A 24700-nucleotide genomic window follows, 5' to 3' on the forward strand; every position below is an offset into this window, starting at 1 on the left:
CTATTACTCCTGCAGTTTTACTGAAAGTAGCAGCAGACTTTAATGTTACTGTAGACTATGGTAATTGTGTTAATAAAGTAACCTTAAGTTTTTTAACCGTGGCAAGCACCATTGTATAAGTGGCATGGAGTGCTAGCCAACAAGTAGGCTCTAGTGTTATCAGTGCAATTTTTACCAGTCTACTGCTGGAAAAGTTGCATTTTTATTAACATGGACTTTTTGTTTTAAAATATTAGTTGCTATATAATACTGATTATTTATTATGTTTATTTTTCCATTTAAATGCTCAGTATATTAGGCTGCACACTCGCTTAGTCTGCTTATTCTGATCTATAACAAGTTATGGCCTGTTTAGGATTATTCCCTATGGAGTCTATTTTGAAGACCCACTTGATAAGCTACTATAATTTTAACTGTATTTTAATGCCTGTCAACAGGAATGCCTCTCCCCTGGGAATTTTTGGGGAGGGGAGGGGAGATTCTTTACTATGTGTTGTCTTGTACGTGCTTGTATATAGAGATGGCCTGCAATTTGGCCCAATCATTTTAACTTGTACATTGAGGCATAAGCTATAGATTAGTCCACCTTATAATATACCACTTAATCATAATAACAATGTAGTAGAAATACAGTGTGTCTTTCCTCCAATTCCATTCCCCCACATCCTCCAGTGAGCAGAACTGTCAAGTGAAGTGATCAGAAAAACTGGTAGAAATGCATTGTGTCGGAGTACAAGGTAGAAAATGTAATGATGGCTACATACTATTTTATTGTTCATACTCTCCCTGCATTGTACTGTTTCAGATCTCAGTGCAGTCCTTGTACAGAGAAGCGAAGGCATCTGAATCCAGAGACATGTGAGTGTACATGCAAAATGACACAGCAGCGATGCAGGGCAAAGGGGCTGGAACTGAATGAACGCAACTGCAGGTAGGAATGACCATGCTTCCTACAAAGGGCTAGTAATTAATGATTCTTCCAACCACAAGATTTTAATGTCACATTGTTAGCATTGCTCAGAATACTGTAAATCATAATAATTGTAATTATTTGTCTTACTGCTTTCACTGTTCTCTGCATTGGATGCCTTTTATGGTTTGTGCATCGACGCTGCCTTTTAATACAAATATTTTATAGATCACACTTTAATGGTAATATGCTTGTGCAGAGATGATCTAAATTTTAGGGATTCACAGAATCATGAAACACTTCAGAAAGTATGTTCTAAAGATTAAGAACCAAAAGCAAGTTAAGTGTATAGTCTTTATTACTCTTATTAATGGTCAATATTCATATTTACATTCCTGCATAGAAATTTAAGAGGTATCTCAGAATTCATAATTCAGGGAGAAACACTTGAAATTTGGTTTATGCACACACTGTCCAGTACCTTTATAGGACTAAACACCAGGTAGTTATACATGAAGTGTTCTACTGATAGTTGTTTGAAACTGTCACAATTAACAGATCTAATTTACTCCCAGGCATGCCCTGCTACCCATTCAGTGACACTCCTGCTTCCGGTTAAGACCTGCATGATATCAATTGAACGCATAAGTGTAGCTAAGTAACTTTTATCTGCACTTTTTAAAGTAATTTGTTTGTGTTGCATTGAGCAATATCTAGCTAGAAGTTGACTGTTTTTTCAGTAGGTCCCCATCCACCCTCCCTGTTTTTGTCTTGGTGTTAATCTTGGTGGCTTTGAAACTGCCCGCCCCTCTTGTAAATTTGCACTTGGATACTCCTCCTGGGCCCATCTCATTTGCTCACTCAAAAAAAAAAAATGTATCTGCTTTTACTGTATTTGTGTTTCTTCCTACTTTATTTTGCTTTTGCGTCATCTTAAAAGTACTCAATTGTATTTATTACTGCTTGGTGTAACTCACTCTAAGCCTTTTAGTTTAAGCACTTGGGCTTCAGACCAGTTGTTTTACATTAAGAAGGTTTGTGCTCTGCACTGTAGTGGCAGGACAGGTAGCTTACATCCTTCTAAGTTGGGAACTGCTGACTGAGGGCTCAGTGTTTGTTATTCTAAAAGTGTATTAATTCTGGTTAAGCACTTGGGCTTCAGGCCAGTTATTTTACATTAAGAGGGTTTGTGGTCTGCACTCTTGTGGGAGGAGAGGCTGGACTCTGCCATTCTGAGCTGGGAATTTCTGGTTAAAGGTTTATGGTGCCTGCATATTTGTACTGCTTCTTACTAAATTGGTACACCTTGTTTGCTGTAGCATAGACTAGATCCAGGCCTGCTGAATCTAGTTTTGTTTGTATAACTTGAGCACTAATCCAGGCATTCTTTAAAGTATTCAATTGTATTTATTACTGCTTGGTAGTAACTTGATTAAAGTGTAGCTATCATTCAAAGTCTTTTGGATTAAGCACTTGGGCTCAGACCAGTTTTTACATGAAGAAGGTTCGTGGTCTGCACTCTTGTGGGAGGAGAGGCTGGACTCTGCCCTTCTGAGCTGGGAATTTCTGGTTAAAGGCTTATAGTGCCTGCATATTTGAACTGTTTCTTACTAAATTGGTACACCTTGTTTGCTGTAGCATAGACTAGATCCAGGCCTGCTGAATCTAGCTTTGTTTGTATGCTTGTTTGCTTGTTATTTCCCTGAAACGCTAATTCCACCTAAAACGCGGCTTTTCAGCGCTTCTGTGGATCCCTAGTGACATCTGCATTGCTTACTGTACTTATTTCCTTGTTTCACTTGAAAGAAAGTTACTGTTTGTCATTTTTGCATTTAAGTTACCTGTAACACATTGCATTTAAGTTACCTGGCACTTGCTCACTAAAGCAATTATATAAGTCAGCACTAAAAAATTAAAAGCACTACACCCTCACAAACTCCCCTTGAGTACCTTGTTTCCCACTGGCCCTTTTTTTTCAATTATAAAGGAATTCCCAATACTATTCTAGCATGTCCAAAGGTCAGTTGTCTATCTCCTCTCTGGTCCAGCTGGTGAATCTGGGAATCTTGAGGCAATGTTACAACTGTCTCATGTACACAGACAACCCTCTCCACCTCCCAACAAATTCCAACACATGTGAGAGATGCAACCATATAGCCAAACTGGAGGCTAAGCTCTCTCAACTCAGTACTGGCGAAACCTGTCAGGAGGAGAAGGAAACCACACTCACTACAATTCCAGTCTCACATAGACCTACCACAACAGCAAACCAAACACATAAACACACAAAAACATACTCGGTGGCTCTAAATAAAAATCTGCCTAAGCAGCAGAGACCTCCAAAGCAGACACCCAAGCAACCGCTACCCCAAAACAAAACACGTGCAACACATAGCTCACAAAGCCAGTGTGCCGGACAGTCACAGCCCTTAAGGCTAAACAACACACCTGATACACTTGCAATAGGTGACTCTATCATCAGGCACACTGACGTCCTGCTCACCAGGCTGAACAAGGAGAAGATCACGGTGAGCTGCCTGTCGGGTGCTAGGATCCGCCACATAACACAAGCACTCAGGTCACTCCAAGGCAAGTACAAATATGACTCAGTCATTGTCCATGCTGGTGTGAATGACCTGAGACGTACCTCCCTGGACTATATGAAAAGAGACATAGAGGAGCTCTCTGAGCATGTGGCCCAGGCCGGTATGACCCTGACCTTGAGTAGCATCTTACCCTCACCAAGAATGATGCCACAATATGAAGACAAGATGATCAATTTCAACAATTGGCTTAAGTATTGGTGTCATTCAAAGGGGATCCAATGCCTGTCAGCCTGGGATGACATGCTCGACAGGCCACGATGCTTAGCTAGGGACGGCTTGCACCTGTCACCCCTGGGCTTTTGGATATTGGCAAAGGCTGTTGCTACCTCCATAGTGCCTTTTTTAGGCAAGGCTCAAAAGACAAACCCACCTCCATAGGTATCACAAGGGATAAGAAACTAAGAGTAATGCTACTCAACGCCATAAGTCTAAACCTCAAGATGCATGCACTCGAAACTCTCCTTAGCATGGAGAACATCGATATCTGTGCAGTAACAGAAACCTGGTTCAAGGCTCCCGAGAGCACCCCAGCACTACCAGGTTATACCTCATACCATGCTTTTTGGCCCCAAAACTTGGACCGAACCAGAAAAGGAGGGGGAGTATCAATATTCGTCAAAGATACCCACACCTCCAGGTTGGTGGCACAGCACGAAGCATGAGAGACTATCAATGTGCAACTAACAGTGGGTAAAACTGCCTTCCAGTTTATAGCCTGCTACAGACCACCCTCCCAAACCCAGGAACCCCACTCGGCCTTCCTGAGAACACTGGAAAATATGAAGGTCTCTCCAAACACCATTATATTGGGCGACTTCAACTACCCAAAGATAGACTGGTAGCATTACTCTAGCTCCAACACCCTAGCTCAAAGGTTCCTAGAATTTATAAACTCAAATGCTATGGAACAACTTGTTACCACTCCCACAAGAGGGGAAAACATACTGGACCTGATCATCACCAACATGGGGACTCTATGCTCCAGACCAGAAGTGTATCCCTCACTGGTAAGATCAGACCATAAACTAATCTCACTGGATATTCACATCCCGACCCCACCCCCTGCCCAGAAAACCACAGTGAAAAACTTCTCTAAAGCAAATTTCACACTCCTCAAAACCGAGGTGGAATCCTTCAAAGCCCCCAGGCCTGTGGAAAATATGGCCCAGACCGCAGAATCCTTTATAAATGCATTCTATGAACACCTTCAGGAATGCATGGATCATGCAATCCCAAATAAAACCAAGACCCAATCCTCCAAAGGCAGACGTCCTGTCTGGTAGACCCCAGCCATAAACAAACTATACAACAGACGGAGGAAGCTACTACATGATAGAGCAAAATCCCAAAAAGGGAAGGCATCTCTGATCAGTGTTAGCAAAAAACTACGGGCACTCATAAAATCGTCTAAGGACAGCTTTGAGAGAAAAATTGCACAGGACACTAAGGATAATCACAAGGCTTTCTTTAGTTATGTTAGGAACCTGGGTAGGAATTCCCAGATATGCTCAGAATTAGTCCCAAATGACAAAAAATACACCAAACCCACAGACATTTCCAACATCCTAGCTGACAGGTTCAGCGCAAACTTCTCCCCCCCCCTCCCCACCAAAAGGGCAAATATTTATCCCAGCAGAGTGCTGCCCCACCTGACATCTCAGATGCTCAGGTAAGAGCCGCACTCTCCAAAGCAAAAAACACAGCATCAATGGGACCAGACGGTGTCCCGGGCTGCATCCTACATGAACTCCAAGAAGAGCTAAACCCAAACATAAAACTACTGTTCAATCTCAGCCTTACCACAGGATATGTACCCAAAGAGTGGCGTACAGCAACAGTGGTCCCTCTCCACAAAGGTGGTGCCTCAACGGATCCTGGAAACTATCACCCCATAAGCCTGACTAGCTTGGTCTGCAAAGCTATGGAAAGGATCATCATGGACCTCATAAAAAAAGATATTGGGGACATACAGACACTGGATCCTACCCAGTTCGGCTTTGTTAAGGGCAGATCCTGCCTCTTAAACCTGGTCAATTTCTTTGAAACAGTCACCAAGGCCATCGACGAGGGGAAGGTGGTCCACACAGCCTACCTGGACCTCGCAAAAGCCTTCGATACAATACCCCACTTGGGCATTATGGATAAGCTTACCAGCTTAAATATAAACCCCTATGTCACTAGATGGGTTGCAAACTGGCTCAAGGACAGAACCCACATGGTTAGAATTGCTGGAGCCATGTCAGACTCCAAACCAGTTACAATTGGCGTCCCACAAGGCTCAGTCCTGGGACCTCTCCTGTTCGGTATATATTTCTTGGAGGTACAGGCCAACACAGAAGGACTGTAGCTGACCAAGTTCGCAGATGACTGCAAACTGGGCACTATAATCGACTCGCCAGCCAACACAAGCATCCTCCAAAAGGGCCTCATAGAAACAGACAACTGGTGCCAGAGCCATGGCCTCAAGCTAAACACCAAAAAGTGTATAGTCATCCCCTTTGGCAAAAACAAAGTGCCCACAAATTACCACATAGGTGGTAATCCATTAAGTACAGAAGAAGTAATTAGGGACCTGGGGACCCAAGTTGATAGCAATCTCTCATTTGACAACCATGTGGCCAAAGTGGTTAGAAAAACATTTTATATAGCCCACCTAATCATGAAGGGATTCACATCTAGATCAGGGGAGGTCATCGTGCCTCTTTACTCTTCCCTCATCAGGCCCATAATTGAGTACAATGCCCCTTTTGGGATGTACCTTACCAGACACCTGCAGCAACTGGAAAGACCCCAAAAGTACCTCACCAAGAGGATCAAAGGGCTCAAACAGATGCCATATGCTGCCCGGTTAAAGAAACTCCAGCTCTACTCAGTGGCATACCGCCTGCTCAGAGGCGATCTGTGCCTGATGTATAAAGCCATGTCCAACCCGGAATTAATGGACATGCTGCACCTCAGAAAATCCAAATCCCATCGAGCTACGCGCTCGAGAGACTTGAACCTCAGCACTGAAATAAACAGGACATGCTGGAGGGACAGATTCATAACCCAGAGGCTCCCTTCACTCTGGAATAAAATCCCAGTCCAGGTTAGGCAGAGTCCCTCATTGACTCTCTTCAAGAGGAATCTTGATGAGTGGATGGGGGATCGTAGGTTTACCCCGGGTATCACTTCTGTGTCACTGTTAGACAGAGGCACAGTATACTAACCTCGAAAAAGGGCATAGCAAAATTAATTTAAAATGGGTGGCGAAAGCCAAACACACTCTGGCTAGGGTTATAATGCCCTAGGGCAGATAGCCTAGTATGAACCTATAAACCTATGAATACAATCAGAAAACATGAAATCCCACAAAATTGCAGTTTGCAGCTCCCCCCAAAATGTGAGGACTCTACCCTGAGATCCCATAAATTGTGCATATCTGGCATATATATATATATATATATATATAGGGTCTGTTCAAACTCAAATTCACATTTGAGTATTCAGCTGTAAGCAGTTCGTCTTGGAGCAGTTGGAACACAATTGGCTGAAGTTGAGCCATGGTCAGCAGATAAGTTGCTTAAAGCAACCTGCAGGCAGTAATATAGATATTTTTGTTTATTTTTGCTTAAGGGAACCCTCCCCCCACCCGCACTATCCACAAGTTTATACAACCACTCCTCTCAGGTTATTCCCACCCCACGGTTGCAACATCTGAGTGCCACAGCCCTCTTTTTTCTGCCATGATTAACCGCCATCAGCTTATGGTCTAGTATGAGACATCCCCATCAAGTCTGTGTCATTTGGTTGCTATCCATGTAAGAGAGAAAAAGGCTGAAGATAGCCACTGAGAGAGAATTTTAGGTCTTATCACAACTTCAGCTACTGGTCATTCTGACACTCTGACCCCAACAGGCATTAAATACAATAACATTATTTAGCACACTTTTGATCAGTCTAAACAATATAATAGACAGGATACAGTTCACTCAGTTCTGCAGTCTGAACGTCTGCTTGGTGCTGCTAACAAGTATAAACTCCCAAATTACTTAACCTGGATTATGTTGGATAGAATGAGCATTCTGACCCTTTCATACATTTTGAGCAAGCCGCCATTACACACACCCACGGTATCATTACACTCTGATAATATTTATTACGTAACATGCTAATTCAGGACAATTTTGAATTAAATTTTCTTCAAGCAAAAGACTCATCCAAAGTGAAATTAGTTCACAGACTTTACTTAACAAGGGTTCCAGTCTTAAAACTGAGACTTTATTTCTTTTTTAATTGTTAACTGATAAAAATGTATTGTCTAGATAATCATATTAACCTTTATTTTTATTTTGTAAATTTGAGTTGATCAGCAATCCAAAAATGTCTCTTATGCAGTAAACTGCTCAGGAGAAGTAAAAAAACAGAATATGTACCAAAAAAGTTCTCAGATAGCAGATCATGCACAGAATGAAGACTATTCAAAAATACATAAACTACACTAATGTTTTCACATATTCACGCTTCTTCAGGTGTATTAACTCTAACAATAATTCATTAACTTATAGTAAACATAGTAAATCACATGACACAAATAGACCTATCATTAAACAATGCATTATACTTTAAGAACCGGTGAAATACTTACAAATCCATTTAAGCCCAGCTTGCTAGCAGCATTTAGCTTTAGCTTAATGATCCATTTCATTTCCACATTCATGTATTCAGGGTTTTCATGAACTATAATAAAACCCAGGATAAGGTCTTGACCTGGTATGAAAGTACCAAAGTGCATCACACCACTTTATGCACAATTATTATGTAATCCATGTTTGTTTAGCCACCAGATACTTCAGAAACATATGAGCTGAATGCCAGAAAAATCAGATGAGGACAATAAAAGACCACCAGTTTTGCTTTCATCTGAGTGTTTGGACAGCCAGTAAGTAACATTGATAGGTAATAAAGAGATTACATAGTTAAATGCTACAGGGTCCATGACTGAGCCCAGAAGAAAGTACTGATTAGCTGGAATTGTGCCCACTTAACACATTGGTATCTATTTGTTAACCAGCATTTCATTCTTTCAATAATGTAGGAGTTCATTTTCTGTGATATTGAAGAGTGCATTATTACAGTATGAGGAATATTATCAAAGACCTTCGTGATGTCCACATATAACATACCAGTTGTTCCCATTGTCAAGTGGAACACTAATTGTTTCATACTATTGTACTAGGTTAGTTAGTCTTGAATGTTTTTAAATAAAACCATGATGATTCAGATTGGCAAGAGCTGAATCCTCCCTACTGTTACTTAAAAGAGAGAGAGTATGACCCTTTTAAAACTCTTGCCTAGAAGTGAGGCCAGTCTAACCTTTCTTGTATATTGGCACATATAAGCTGACTTCCAAGTAACCGGGACCACAGTATTTTCCAGTATCATGGTAAATTACTTGGTTACTGGATTAGCAAAACAGCTTGGTCTTTCTCAGTACGGGCTTACAATGGGGAAAAAACCCCACCAAAAAGAATGATATAAATAAGGTAGTTTTTCCTTGTTCCAATGTTATACTCATGAGTGGGATCATTAGCTGGGAAAGTTTGGAGGTTTGGAGTTGTTGATCGTCTGATTATTGTTACTGACATTTTAGGCACTGTGAAGTATGAATGCATACATTAATACCTGCAGGTGAGATGACCTCTACAGAAGAGATATGCAAGTCACGGTGGGGAACTGTATTGTTGTTCAGCTGGATTTGGATAACCATTCATTTGGGTGTTGTGTCATACTGGAACCTTCACTTGTCTACTAAACAGGATAAATACAGATTTTCATGTGAAACATAATTTGTCCTTCTATGATTGGAACCACTCAGATATTTTTCATAGATTTGGTAGTGGTTACATAGAAAAAGGGGTAAATGAGTGACTTTCTTTAAGCCAGAATTCAGTAAAGGCTATGATGTCAGAATTATGAAGAAGTAGCCAGAAGTAGTGTTTACACTGTGATAGTTATGGTGCCCTGCTGTGAAACACTGTTATGGTATATTTGAGGGAAATGATGGTCTGTGGTATATTAGGAAAATGCAGGATAGTACAGATCGAAGATGTTGCTATTAAGGAGGTTGTCTGTGGGCCATTGGTTAGTCTGGATTTCTCCAAGTGTATACATTTAATATGTGCAATGCAATAGTAATGTGTGAGGAGTTTATTAATATATTTAGAAATAGTTGTTTATCTAAAGTTCATATGTTTAGTGGTTATGGAAGCACTGATAAATAAAGAAGTGGAATAAAATAGAAGTTTATAGCAGTGGAGTGATATTTGCATAGTCAGTTAAATATTTTGTTGTTTACTGGAGGGAGTTTGCCCTTTTCTTTGGAGGGATTGTAAATAATTCAAAGGAGCTATTATTTTATTTACCTTTTTTATTTATATTATTTATTTATCCATAGTTGACAAAGTTAGTCCACTAGGCCAGTGACCCCCTTTCAAGGAAGTTCCAAGATGGTATTCATACTTACTAGGAGAAATTTGGGTAAGACACTGGGAAACTACCATTACTCTTTTCAATTATTACAGGGAGATGTAGAGCTTTCTAAGAGGAAGATGGAGGGAGGAGTGGCTGAGCTGGAAGGTATAGTCGAGAGCATGGAGATCTCAGACTTTGGAAAGCAGATGGACAATAATGTTACCCAGATTAAAGCAACTGTTCTAAGTTCAAACTCAAGGTGGGTTGGAAACTTCAGTGGTGAAACAACTGATTAATGAGGACAGAGGTCATGACAAAATGTGCTAGTAATGAGAATACTGACTTTAAAGTGGAACCAATAAATTCAGGTGAAGGGGGGGGGGTGGACCATAATGCACATTGACCTTTGATGTCACAACATGGGAGCTGCAATTCAGGAAACAAAATAGCAGACTCAGGCAAAAGACAGCTTTGCAGTGGTTGCAACAGCAACTGAGGAAAGATTTGAGAAAAAAATAACTGAAGTACAATATGTAGGTGAAGTTGTGATCCCCATAGTAATACATTACGATGATGATGATTTAGTAGTTATAGTAAAGAACAAAAGTTGGGTGACTAAAGTATTGCAGTGTTTAACAGCTACACTACAGAAAATAGAATTGAGTATCAGCAAAGATAAAAAGCAGAGGGCATGGGATGTGTTTACAATGAAGAGTATTTACTTTAATTTTAAATAAATTAAGGTCTTGGGTATAAATTTTGAGGAAAAGGTTTGGACGCACAATAGGTAGGAGTACTTCAGGATTTACAAGACAAAATTGTGGAAAATTTGTAATTTATTTTTAAGAAAAAAGTACATCTGCTACATTCTGCTTTTCTAGGAAAGTAAAATTTACTGGAGAGGTGCACATGTAACCAAATAAGTTAGGAAAAAATTATTAGAGCTTTATTTGATGGCATATAGGATTGTCATTTAAACCCCATTAAAAGACGGATTCTGTATATTAAAAAAGAAAAGAAAAAAGAAAATGCATAGGATTGATCAATCATGTTGTTTTCTATAATTGTTACACTTATTTTCGGTATTGTAGCAGATTAAAAATGGGAGATAATCAGTTACAGAAGATACTTTGAATGCCAGGTATGTCACGTATGTAAAAAGAGGGACAAAGGAAAGAGACAGATACAAATGGAGGAAGGTAGGGACAAGTTAAACATAAATGTTAAGGACAGTATAACGTGATGAGCGAAAATATTTTACTCGGTTAATGATTGTAGGTTTTTTATGGATGTTACTGTTGGGCAACCTACTGGTAAAAGGGAGAATGAAGTACAAATGGTATGAAGAAAGTGAATACATAGTAAGTATGGAAGAAGAAAGAGCAGAACATGTTTTCACAGGATGAAAAAAAAGAATGAAAAGGTTTGAGAAAACAGTAAAGGGTTATGGAAAGAAACCATTATGAAAGAGATTATACATATTATAATGTATGGTATGGTTGTTATGGCGAGGATAATTTAAAATGTGTAAAATAAATAGACAAAAACATACTTGCTTATGCTTGTTTTCTGTGTAAAGTAAGATATAGGGAGACACTATATGACAATAAATGGGAGTTTGGACATTTTTTTTAAGAAATAAAATTTTGGTTGAGGATTATAGGTGGGGGTGAGACACCATACTCTTGTATAAATGTATATAAGCTACTGCAAGAATGTCATCTACTTTTAATGTTATATAAATAAGATATATAAATATGGATTTAATAAAGATCTCTACTCGTTACAGTAACTTCTGTGTGACTCAAAACAATCTCAGGTAGATAGGACCTCAGTTTAATATCTGATCTAAAAGACCTCATACTGGGTAGCCCAGTATCCCACTAATACCACACTACAGTATAATGGAGAATGAATCCAATCACCTGGGATGGGAATAAAACCCATAGCCTTCTGGTTTTCCTGCATCATAAGTGAGTGTGCTACTTGTTGAGCCACTGGCAGTGCCTTTTTTCTGTTGGACTGGAATAAAGGTAGGGGTAGATTGTAATCAAGTTGACATTGTTATTCTGCTCAAAAATAGAAATAATGCAATATAAAAGCCATCCTGCTTAATGAACAGTGAGAACGTGTGTAAACTAATATAAGGTTAGTTTGCTTTGGCTTTCTTGTATTTTGTATTCATTTATTGCCTTCTTCTATTTTGTATACTGCAATTTGTTTTCTTTATTCCGTGGTTTTGTATTTTGCTTTTAATTGCATATTAAAACTTGGAAAGAGACCACAACTGTGTGTCTTGTGAGTCACACAGAATTTTTTCCCCACCCTGTTGCTGTTGTGTTCTTCAACACAGCTGTCTTTCTAGTTGCCTGCCCCTTATATTAATTTGACCACATATCTTCTTCCATCTTCTCTTTCACTGGCTGTTGTGAGTAAGCACAAAGTTATCATTTTGTAAAATCACTCCTATTCATCTATTTAAATTTATTGACTATCCCACTGTATTCCATAGAACCAGAATACAAAAGTGCCCACCTCTTTCAATCTATCTTTCTCTTTTAAAATTAGTGGCTCTCCACTTAGACAGCTAAAACTTAAGTTACCCCCCCCCCTTTTCAGATTTTAACTGCTTAGTGCACACTGCAGTGCTTAGGATATTAACTGTTTTTTTTTTCCATCTCTCTGCAACATCTATTTGCAAGACCAACAATTATTGGAGAGCCCACATTCTGCCTCTCAGTAGTCATCTTGGGATTAGTGCTTCTGTTTTCTTATGGTGATAGAAGGAACATAAGGACATTATTTTCTGAAGACTGCTGATCACCAGAAAGCCTAATAACTGCTTCATAGGTGACAGCTTGGAATTTGTGCTTATATTCTCCTCCTGGTGAGAGAAGGAGCAGAGTGCATTGATCCCTGACTGTTTCTGGTAGGGCAATGAGTGTATGTGCTTGATGCTCCTGATAGGTCTGGTTGCTATTCAAGGCATCTACCTGGAAAAGTCTACAACAAGCCTACAGACTCTTGCATCATCTGGGACAACACTGTGGATCACAAAACAGGCTGAGTCCTGCTTCTCATCTTGGGATTGGTGCTAATGTTAGAAGAAGCAAAGAAGCATTGTCTCCCAGCAGAGCGAAGCTATGGTGAGACCAGTACTAGTAGTAGCCAGGCAGTAGCCATTCATTCATCTCCCCTCTTTTCATCATTCTTGACAAGCTAATTCTTTGCTTTCAGTAAGTACTGCTTGATTTGTTTCTAACTTCAGAATATCTAAAGTTTAGTCTACAGTGCTTAACCTAACCTAAGCCTCCCACCATTCCTGATTTTCCTGGCTTCCAGACAGAAAAATAAGCTCTATGCATGGATTCTCCACTGTTCTCTCAACTTCCTTTGCTTGTCCAATGACATCGACCTAAAGTTTAGTCTACAGTGCTTAACCTAAGCCTCCCACCATTCCTGATTTTCCTGGCATCCAGAGAGAAAAATAAGTTCTATGCAGGGATCCTCCACTGTTCTCTCAACTTCCTTTGCTTGTCCAATGACATCAACCTAAAGTTTAGTCTACAGTGCTTAACCTAACCTAAGCCTCCCACCATTCCTGATTTTCCTGGCTTCCAGACAGAAAAAGAAGCTCTATGCAGGGATCCTGCACTATTCTCTTAACTTCCTTTGCTTGTCCAATGACATTGAACTGAAGTGTATGTATCCCAGGGCAAGTCATTGTAACCAGTCTATGTTGTATTTACCCCTACATTCCACTGCTAGCAGCCTTCTGCAGACTTCGTTTTACCCCATTATTAGGCCCTTACAGTACTTATTACCTTTCTCTACTCTGCTCTAAGTGCTCTTGTTTTCTACTGTTTCTCCACTAGGTGGCAGCACATACCTATCTTGCTTAAGTATCCACCTATCCCCTAAGTTACCATACATTGAATCCTCTCCTAAGGACCCATTAATTCCCTGCCACTAGCCTCCTATTTCTCTGACCCTCTCTGTTCTTACCTTACTAACAGTTACACCAAACAATCGCTACATCCTTCTTACTTTCCTTATCTCTGATCTCACTTACCTAATCACTGATTGTTTGTTCTCAGTCTTGCCTTCTTCCTTTCTCTTTGTTTCTACCTGCTCCATTTGCACTGTGGGCTCACTCCGCTCCTCTCCCTACCCCCAATTCCCACCCACCCCCAGGGGTCCTACTCTTATACTTTCTAACACACCCCTTCCTCTTCTCATTAACCTCTACACATTTCCAGTTGGCCAATTTTTCTCTTATCTTCCCATCTCTTTACCACTCCAGTCCATACTCACCACACCCTCATATCTCTACACACTCTCAGCTTAAACACTTCCATCTCTAAATATATTTCTGACAAATAGCCAATCCTTCCCAGTGGCTAATCCTACCATCCCTTCTCAGATTCCACTCTGCTTTACTCTTGTATCACTACCACTTTTAACCTTTGCCTATTTACTTTCCTCATATGAACACCCTATATATCCATACACTGACTACCCCAGTCAACATACTAACTCTCAACCCTTACCATACCTACATAACCATGCAAACATAATATGCTCACCCAGCTACCTACTTGCTAAGTATCATAGAACACTACATATTAAATATAATTCACTACATCTCAAGAGACTGTTATTTCCATACAGCAAGCTCCCTAACCTAAGCTATCTAGGACAACTCCTCTCATTAAAGGACGGTGATATTCATCCTAACCCAGGCCCTACAGCAACCTCTATCTCTCTCCAAAACCATAATCAATCAACCAATTACCCCCTCGCTAAACCACCTAACTCCCTCCTACTAGCTCATCTAAATATACGTAGTATTAACAACAAAGTAACTCAACTCCATGCTCTCCTGCAAGTATACTCCTTTGACATTATCTGCCTAACAGAAACATGGCTAAAACCTAGTATCAAGGATAATGAAATTATCCCACCTAGATATAATATCCTAAGAATTGATAGAGTAGTTAAGAAAGGTAGAGGGGTTGCTATTTTATTCAAATCTGGATTACAATTAACCACATTCAACTGTAATCTACCTCTAGATTCCCATACTGAAATTCTCATCTCTAAACTTGAACTTAACAATGCCAAATCAATCTACATTATCTGTATCTATCTGCCCCCTGGAAATAACATAGCCACCATGGAAAATATCCTTTCCTGGCTATCCCAACACCTGCCTCAAGAAACCATAATCCTAGGTGATATAAACTTGGATTGGAATTCCTATAGTACTAGCCTTCCTACCTCCCACATTAACCTACATGTTTTTTCTCAAACCATTACCTCACCCACCAGAATAAATAAAGCTAACAAGAAAGCTAGCATACTAGACTGGATTCTTATAAACAATCATACTCACTACTATAATTCTGGAACCCTCCCTGATGATATAAGTGACCACTCACTTACCTACTTCATCAGGCATAAAACCAACATCCTATTCTAACCTCTGTCAGAAGTATTAGATCCAAAAAGAAATTTAACCCTGATTTATTTCAAATGGAACTAAGAGCATGAAATTGGGTTCCCTTAAACACCTCCCTTTAGATGAAGCCGGTAATTTCTTTAATACTAACTTCCTTTCCATTCTCAATCATCACGCTCCAACCAGATCTATTAGAATTAAGGCCAACTCTACCCCATGACTATCCAATGAAACCAAACATACAATTCAACTCAGAAATAAATATTGGGCCAAATGAAGAATGACCAAAAACCCTGTTGATCAACAAACCTTTAGACAACTTAGAAATGACACTAAGAAGGCCATACTTAATGATAAAAAATAATATTACTTACAACAACCTAATCACAACAAACCACAAAAATTCTGGGCTAGCATTAAGCAGTTACTCCACCCAGGTCAAGCCACTGCACCTAACCCCTAAAATACAGACCAGAAAAACCCTATCCATACAGCTAGTCAACTATCACCTAATACCTTCACACTACCTTCTTACACCTCAACCCCACTCCCTCCTTTTCAGTTCCAACCAGTCCCAACCAAACCTATTCAAAACTTTTTGAATAAACTGAAACCATGCTCTCCTTCAGCAGACCAGCTGCCTTCTGAGTTTCTACAGTTATCCTCCAATGCTATTGCCTACCCTATTTCCATATTGATAAATAGAACTGTAAGTGAAGGTCACATCCCTACCTTATGGTAAGTCTCCCATGTTATCCCCCTGAATAAAGGAGGACACTCCATTGAGCTATCAAACTATCGCCCTATTGCCCTACTCTCTCCATTAGCTAAGATTATGGAGAAATGTATCCACTGGCAATTACTCCACCACTTAATTGAAAACAATTTACTTTCCAACTGTCAACATGGTTTCAGACCCTCACACAGCACTACCACTTCCCTCCTTTCCTTTACTGATTACATAAACAGACAGCGAAACCTAAATAATCTTTCTCCTGCTCTATTTATCAACCTGTCTAAAGCATTTGACATGGGATTCCACCAGATTCTCATAAACATACTGAAATCTCTGTCATTAGACCCACTTTCCATAAAATGGTTCCAATCCTACCTTGATAAACGACAGCAAGCAGTACTATGGCATAACACTCTAGCCACCCATCTACCGTTACCATAGGTGTCCCCCAAGGGTCCATACTAGGATGTCTTCTCTTCTCCATATTTATAAATGACCTTCATCAAGCTATCCCCCAAGCCACTTGCATACAATATGCTGATGACTCCACACTACTATGCTCAGCCACATCCTCCCAAGACCTTCACTCTCTCACCCAGAAGGTATTCAACATAGTAGAACAATGGTTCACTCAGAGTTGCCTTCTTCTGAACCCAAAGAAAACCAAACTCCTCCTCTTCACTCCTACTCAAAAGTCCTCTCCTCTTCATTTCTCTGTGACATCCACCAATGGTACCATAATATCTCCAGACTTTACCACTAAACTTCTAGGTGTCACCATCGACAATAATCTGAACTTTGACATCCATATCAACAATACTATAAAGACTGTCAACAAAAAAGTCGTCACTCTCTATAGGATTAAACCCTTCCTTTCTCCTACTGCCAAAACTACTATAGCTCATACTTGATCTCAACACTCCTTTACACTTCTCCTATTTTTACTAATCTATCCAAGACTATCTTCAGCAAATTGGAATCATCCTATAATAACATTGCAAGACTTGCAACAGGAAACCCATTTAGAACACACCATTGTATAAATCTAAATCAGCTAGGATGGTTAGAACGACAACACCTGATTAAATTTCACCAACTAACCATTGCCGACAACATTCTTAATACTCCTAGTTTATCTAGCCTCATTACCCCCTATAAAAATCTGAAGTCTCTACGCTCCACACACAAACTTCTTGTACACACCTCCAAATCTAATAACAGGGCTGGGGATTCTCTCTTCTCTTATACTGTAGGTAAATCCTGGAATCTTCTCCCTAATGACCTGTCCTGACATGCTTCCTTATCACTCTTCAAAAACAGACTTAAACTTTACCTCATATCATACTGGCTATGCCCCTGTACCAAACCACACTAGCCATCTATCTCTTTATACTTGACCTTGCCTATCCTGTGCTTACTATCCACTGTTACATCTTCCTTCTTACTATACTTCTCTCATGTCTCCCTATTAGACATCATTTCACTTCTCCTTATATACCTTTTTTTTCCTAATAAATGCTTGTAAAATCACTTCACAACTAACTTCCTTTCTCCACTATTGTCTTTACCTGTACTTAGTCCCTGTACCTTTCTTTTGCACTGTTTATGACTCTTGTCCTCTTTACACACCCTGTGCTAACTTCTATGCCTTACTGCACATATTACCATTGCTTGGTTATTTTTATTATATTTTTTACTATTTTTGCTATTTTTTTTTCTTACAAATTTTTTTTTTTTGCTTTTTGTAGTTTGTAATTTGTTATTTGTATTTGTATTTTATTCATGTCTTGGAGCTTATCTCCCCGGGCCTCTACTGAAAATGGACATATATCCAGTTAGACTAGCCCGGTCAACAAATGTAAAATAAAATAAAATAAAATAAAATCTGCCAAAATACTTCATCCTTCAATTTTCAGGATCTACGTTATTAGTTTACCCTCAAGTGTTTGGCAGTGCCCTGTATAGACACAGTAACCTTAAGAGACATTTTTCTTGTAAAAGCACGATTGAAATTTCACCAGTACCTTGTTGTACACAGGACAACTAGTTTGCAGTGACAAGCACTGTCCTAAGAGTTTCAAACCAGATACTCCTGACATTGCTTTATATTCTCACTCCGTCTAATCATCAAAAAAGGGTTTGTTGCCATGGATATGAACTTCCCACTGTCTCCATTATCAGCTTGGTGGATATGGGCATCCTGAGGCAATGTAGAAATTGTCTCATGTTTACTGACAACAGTTCATTCTTAAACAAACTGATATGATATATGAGAGATTTATTTACACAATGTCACTGGAGGCAAATCTCTCGTGTAAAAGTACTCCTAATGTCAATAAAGTTGTCAGTAGTACACATGCTGCACCCATCACACACAATTCAAAGCAGACACATAGATCCACATATGCTGAGGCACTTAAATATAACCTTCCTAAACCCCAAAGACCTCCTAGATGAAGTACACATAACAAATATCCTCAACAACCACAAATGCACTCTTTCAAAACAACACCCACGTCAACACATAGAGCTGCATCTCATGGAGTCATTACTTTTAAGCCCATAAGGGAAGCCACCACACAGTCCAACATTCTGTTCATTAGAGACTCTATTGTGAGACACACTGGTGTCCCTCTCACCAGGCTGAGTGAGGAGAAAGTCACTGTCAGTTGCTTATCAGGGGCTAGGATCCACCACATTACGCTTGCACTCAGGTCATTGGACCACAAGTACCAGTATGACTCAGTCATAGTCCATGTGGGAATAAATGACCTGAGACTTACCTGCCTAGACTTTATGAAGAGAGACATCATGGAGCTGACTCCCTGGACCAGACTGTCAATACACCAACCAGGGGTGCAACCATACTGGAGCTGGTCCTCAGTAACACGGAACAGTGCAGCACAGCCTCTAATGTAATGTCATCGCTGGTAAGGCCAGACCACAAAATGGTCTCCTTTAAAGTAAAAATAAAACCTGGACCTTCAGCTAAATCTGGAATATTCAGGAACTAACTTCCTGCTATTAAGTGATAACCTGGCAAAATTCAAGCCCCCCATAAACCCTGAGAACACTGCTGCCTATGCAGAACTCTTCACAGAAACCCAGTACAAGCATATTAATAGCTGCATAGAGGCAGCTGTACCCACCAGAAAGAAGTACAGAACTAACTCAAAAAACAAGCCACCCAGGTGGAATCACAACAGGCTGTAAAACAGAAGGAAGAACATCATGGCAAAAATCAGGAGGTGCAGCACCCAGCAGGATATAAGCACTTTCATCAAACTAAACAAACAACTCAGAGGAACAATAAAGTCTACCAAAGCCAAATTTGAGGTAAATTTGGCTTCCCAGCACAAGAACAACCCCAAAACATTCTTTGGCTATGCCCGCAACCAAAAAGACAGGACACAATTGTGTGTAGAGCTCATTGCAACTGGAACCACGTATATTGAGCCAGAAGATATAGCAAACTTACTGGCTGATAAATTCAGCTCCAACTTTACCCCTCTCTCTCTCCCTCAACCCTCCCTCAGGAAATAGCATCAAATATAACTCCCCTGCTATCACTAGGGAACATGTCTTTAATGCTCTCTCTAAGGCCAAGAACACTGCATCAGTGGACCCAGACAGTATCCCAGTTTGCCTTCTATATAGCATGAAACATTACCTATTAGGCCCTCTGGAATTGCTATTTAACTGTAGCCTACAAACAGGATTCATACCTCACGAATGGAGAACAACAGCTATCTCTCTGCACAAAGTTGGGCCAACTACAGACCCTGGAAACTACAGACTCCTAAGTCCCACTAGTCTTATATGTAAAGCCTTGGGAAGAATTATCATGGAAATGATCAATAGTGATATAGTAAAATTCCAGACACTGGAACCCAACCCAGTTTGGTTTAATCAACGGCAGATCATGCCTACTCAACCTGGTGGGCTTCTTTGAGAAGGTCACCATAGCTATGGATGAGGGAAAAGTGGTTCACACTGTGTACCTTGATCTGGCCAAGGCATTTGACAAAATGCCTCACTTGGGAACTGTTGACAAACTCAAGAGGTTAGGTACAAATCCATTTGTCATCCAGTGGATAGTCAACTGGCTCACAGATAGGGCCCAGGAAGTTAGAATTGGGGAGTCCACCTCTACAGAGAGGTCAGTCATAAGTGGAGTCCCCCAGGAATTGGTCCTTGGACCTCTCCTTTTTACTTCTCTGAAGTCAAGGCCAATGTCAGTAGTCTCTGGTTGACTAAATTTGCAGTTGATTGCAAATTATTAGTTGACATTGAAACACACACAGACAAAAATGTTCTCCAGGAAGAGCTGACACAGACATCTTGTGTCAGAGCCTTGGGCTAAAACTAAATGCCAAGAAATACATAATAGTATCCTTCAGGAAGTCATCCACCCCTGGTAACTATTATATTGACAACACAACCCTTAGAGTTGACCCAGTAGTCATGGACTTAGGGACACACATAGACAGTAATCTAGCCTTTGACCATCACGTGTCTACAGTAGTGTGGAAATCATTCTATGTTGCACAACTTATAAACAAAGGTATGGCATCTAAGTCCAAGGAAGTTATTGTTCCACTGTATTCAGCATTAATCAGACCTATCACTGAGTACAATGCCCCCTTTGGTATGCACCTAACCACGCATATCCAACAATTGGAAACATCCACAGAGGTTCCTCACTAAAAGAATACAGGGCTTAAATAAAATGTCCAATGCAGACCGACTGAAGGCTCTTTCTCTGTATTCTGTCTCCTACAGGCTTTTGAGGGAGCTCTATGCCTGACCTACAGAGGATTGTCAGACCCTACTCTGATGGACCTCCTGCATATTCACAAAACAAACAGTGCCAGAATTACCCATTCTAAAGTCTGAAACCTTGCCTGTGATATAAATAAGATCTGTTGGAGAGACACGTATGTATCTCAGAGACTAACCCATTTCTACAACAGGCTCCCCATCCATGTGAAGCAGAGTTCCTCCCTAACCCAATTCAAGTGGAACTTAGATAATTGGATGGGGGACACAAAATGTATCCCTGGGTTGGCATCCATGTCTCTGATGGACACAGGCAGCCTGTAAATGGTTCATCTTCCAGACTCCTGCTTGTAAATGGTTCATCTCCCAGACTCCTGCTTGTAAATGGTTTATCTCCCAGGCCCATGCTTACACTTAGCAAGGGTATCAGAACTTGACAGAGATTTGGGATGGATGACTAGGCTTAAAGAGGCCCTTGTGGTCGTTAGCCTAGTAAACACCTATGAACCTATGGACCTATGAACCTGTGAACGTTAAAGGAGGTGGCAGTTTTAAAATCTTTGTGTTATAAACTCTGCCATCAATTGCTAATATATAATTAGGAATGTTGCTTAGTATTTAAACAATGAGTGTTTTTCGTAAGAATTTTTTTCTAACTTTTGCACAAGTGATTCTGCCACTAGCAGGTGTCTTATCTACCTCATATAACATTACATACAGCCCTGGGATATGCCTTTTCCCCTGCAGAACTACTGAATTGCAAATGTCAACCCTTGGCAGTCTGGCAAAGGTCATCTTTTAATCATTTTAAAGAAGTGATTCCCCCTCCCACAGAGCTTGTGCTTGTCTCTATAAATTATATGGCCCTGGGCTGTCTTTTTCTTTCATGGAGCATGAGCAAAGAGGACAGTCCTAGCATGGGGCAGTCCCTGACTTTTGCAGGAATGAATTAATCACTGGCAGGTACTCTCACTCATAAATACTGTGGCACTGGGACATCTTCTAGTTCTGTGCTGCACTGGAGAACTAGGGATCATAACATGGTGCAGCCTTTCCCTTGCTCAGATCATGAAGACACTTGTGTTCATCTCTTATGAAAATCATAGCGTTGATGTCGACTGATGAACTACAGTAAAGTAGATGTAGTGGTATCGTCCTTTTTTTCACAGTTTCTCAAACTATTCAGTATTTAGGGTCTACATCAAGACAACCAAACTGCTGAGGTATTCTGTCGGGTCCTGAGAGTGGAAAGAAAGAAGCTCTGTCTGTATGGCTCTTTTGTAGTTCTGATTCACCTTATTTGGAAATCTGTACCATACTGCAAGGACTGTATTTATTATCTTTCAACAGGGAGCTGCATCCTTATTGTGGAGTTTGCATATATTTCCCTGGTTACTTTGTTCTTTGCCTGAGACTCAAGTTTTCTTTTCCATTCCAGACCTATGCCCAGATATCTATGTGAATGCATATGGCTGTGTGCACTGGAACAGCCTGGCATCACAGCTCAGGCTGGTTCCTATTTTGTGCCGTGTGCTTGTCAGGATAGACATAGTGCCACTGTTAACATGGACTTAATAAAGCAGGTCCAGAGACAGGATATATGAATGCATGAACAAGACAGAGACCAGCAGTAGGCTTTGCATCTGTAGGCATCTTAGATGGTCAGACAAGAAATGTAAAAAAAAAAAAGAGAGAGAGAAATTTAAATTGTAAGGGATGTCAGATCCATATCAAAAGACTATTAGTATGATGGGAGATAATTCATTAAAGAACTTAGAAAATGTTTTATCAAAATCAGAGTGCTTGTATAAATGAACATCCTACATGCTAAGGTCTTTTTGCAAACAGCCATGCAGAAGGATGGCTGGCTTACTGTATAGCATAATAAAATACAGACAAAACCAATCAATATAATCATGGATCCTGTGTGAGGTTAAAAAAGTATTTAATTTAAACAAAAAGCTAGGATCAAGAATGCATTGGCTGTAGATGGCCTAAATTAATAAATCCTAAGTAGAAATCTGGTCTCATTGTACAGAATAGCAAGAAATAGTTGACTTGGTTGACAGGCTAATCGTAAATGCAATTGCATTCAACATCAATTTTGGTGCCAAAATAAAAATGTAAATTTCACAGTTATTACTGATATTTTTTGGTCTGTGGTAAGACTTGATAATGGAATGGATAAGGTAAATGATTAGAATATTATTTGTTTTGTTAAACTATCTCTGCCAAGCTGTAAATACCTTGCCAGAATTAAAGGACAGCTTTTTGTTTCTTTTAGATGTGAGACTGTGAGAAGATGATAAATTAACAGGAGAATGAGCTTTCCAAAAGGACTAAAATGGGTCAGCCTGTTTCTAATAAGCTGTGCATCTTAATGACCCAGAACATCGGCTTTTCTCTCTGTGCAGCAGTATTTCTACTAATTCACTGTGGTGTCCCAGAACCATCGTACTCAGCATCGTGGAGCTGCTGATAAAACAAGTTTCTTCTCCAAATGCGAGGCAGCTCTCTTAACTGTATTATTAACGTAAAACATCATTTTTGACTCACCACCATTCATAAGACACAGAACAGCTGAGGGTTTTCACAATTTTGGAATGGATTTCCTGGATATTATGTTGAAGATGTGAATGGGAGGACAAAAATGCTCATTGCTATGGAAAGAAAGCAAAAAAGCAATCAAAACAATGCCTAAGACTTGGTTTTACTCTTTTCCTCACTGTTGTGAAATTCTGTCACAAAACTGTGTTGACAAAATGGAAAAAATAAACTGTTTTAAGAAACATTGAGGAGTTCATAACCGTCAGAATGTTGTTTAAGTGGGAATGATCACTAACATTTTCCTTTGAGCAATATTAAGCTAAAAGTAATGGCATGACCTGATGGAAGGGTTGATCTTTTGTTGTCATTTTTTACCATTAACCATGGAACTTTTTCAAGGTGGACTGTCAGACAAGCAGTAAGAACCAATGTAGAAATTCAGTATTCATTGTAAATTGCAAAATTTTCTATCAAGTTTTATTTAAACAATGTCTATTTTATTTAGAAAGCTTTTTTAATTTAATATTTACTAAAGTTACTGCCTTTGGGGATGCTTCCATTGGCTTGTAAGCAATTAATAGTTGTACCCAAGCGTTCTGATTAAGAACGGTATCGTTAAAACTGAACACTTGTCATGGTTTTCTGTATATCTGAGGAATATATTGTCACTTCACTTTCTGTTTTTTTTGCCAAGTACTTAATCTTGCTCTGTGCACAATTGTAACTGGGTCAATATTAGAAAATCGAAGTTTCAAAACTTCGAATGTTCTAATATTGACCCCTATTCAGCGAAAGCTGAAAATATCAAATCAACAGAAAACCAATTTTTTTCCTAGGGAAAGAATTTGGTTGTCCGTTTCTGTTGCTTCGGTATTTTCAGTGCTGTGTTGGAAAGTTACGGGTCGGGTTCAGGTAAGTGTGTGATTGAGTGTGGGTTAGGTTAGTTAGGGTTAGGGTGCAGGTTAGGTATGTGTGCAATTGTGTGGACGTGAGGGTTAGGGTGGGTTAGGTGAGTTAGGGCATGGGTTAGGTATGTGTGTGATTGTGTGGACATGAGGGTTAGGGCGGGTAAGGTGAGTTAGGGTTAGGGCGCGGGTTAGGTATGTGTGCGATTGTGTGGACGTGAGGGTTAGGGCGGGTTAGGTGAGTTTGGGTTAGGGTGCGGGTGAGGTGAGTGTGCGATAGTGACGGACCTTAGGGTTAGGGTT

The 24700-nt window shown here is 40.0% G+C and overlaps 1 protein-coding gene across 2 annotated transcripts in view; it reads left to right on the forward strand.

Annotated features, from left to right (window-relative positions):
• VEGFB (vascular endothelial growth factor B) overlaps positions 1–24118 on the forward strand; it is a 299457-nt gene extending 275339 nt beyond the window's left edge. For both annotated transcript variants that reach the window (XM_044075732.1, XM_044075733.1), the window contains 2 exons: positions 806–931; positions 23230–24118. In XM_044075732.1, coding sequence (XP_043931667.1) covers positions 806–931; positions 23230–23251 — 148 coding nt within the window. In that variant the 3' untranslated portion in view covers positions 23252–24118. The remainder of the gene's footprint in view (positions 1–805; positions 932–23229) is intronic.
• The last annotated feature ends 582 nt before the right edge of the window (positions 24119–24700 follow it).

This window comes from Protopterus annectens, chromosome 6.part1, assembly GCF_019279795.1.
Source record: "Protopterus annectens isolate FY-2018-M chromosome 6.part1, PAN1.0, whole genome shotgun sequence".
Lineage (NCBI taxonomy): Eukaryota > Metazoa > Chordata > Ceratodontiformes > Protopteridae > Protopterus > Protopterus annectens.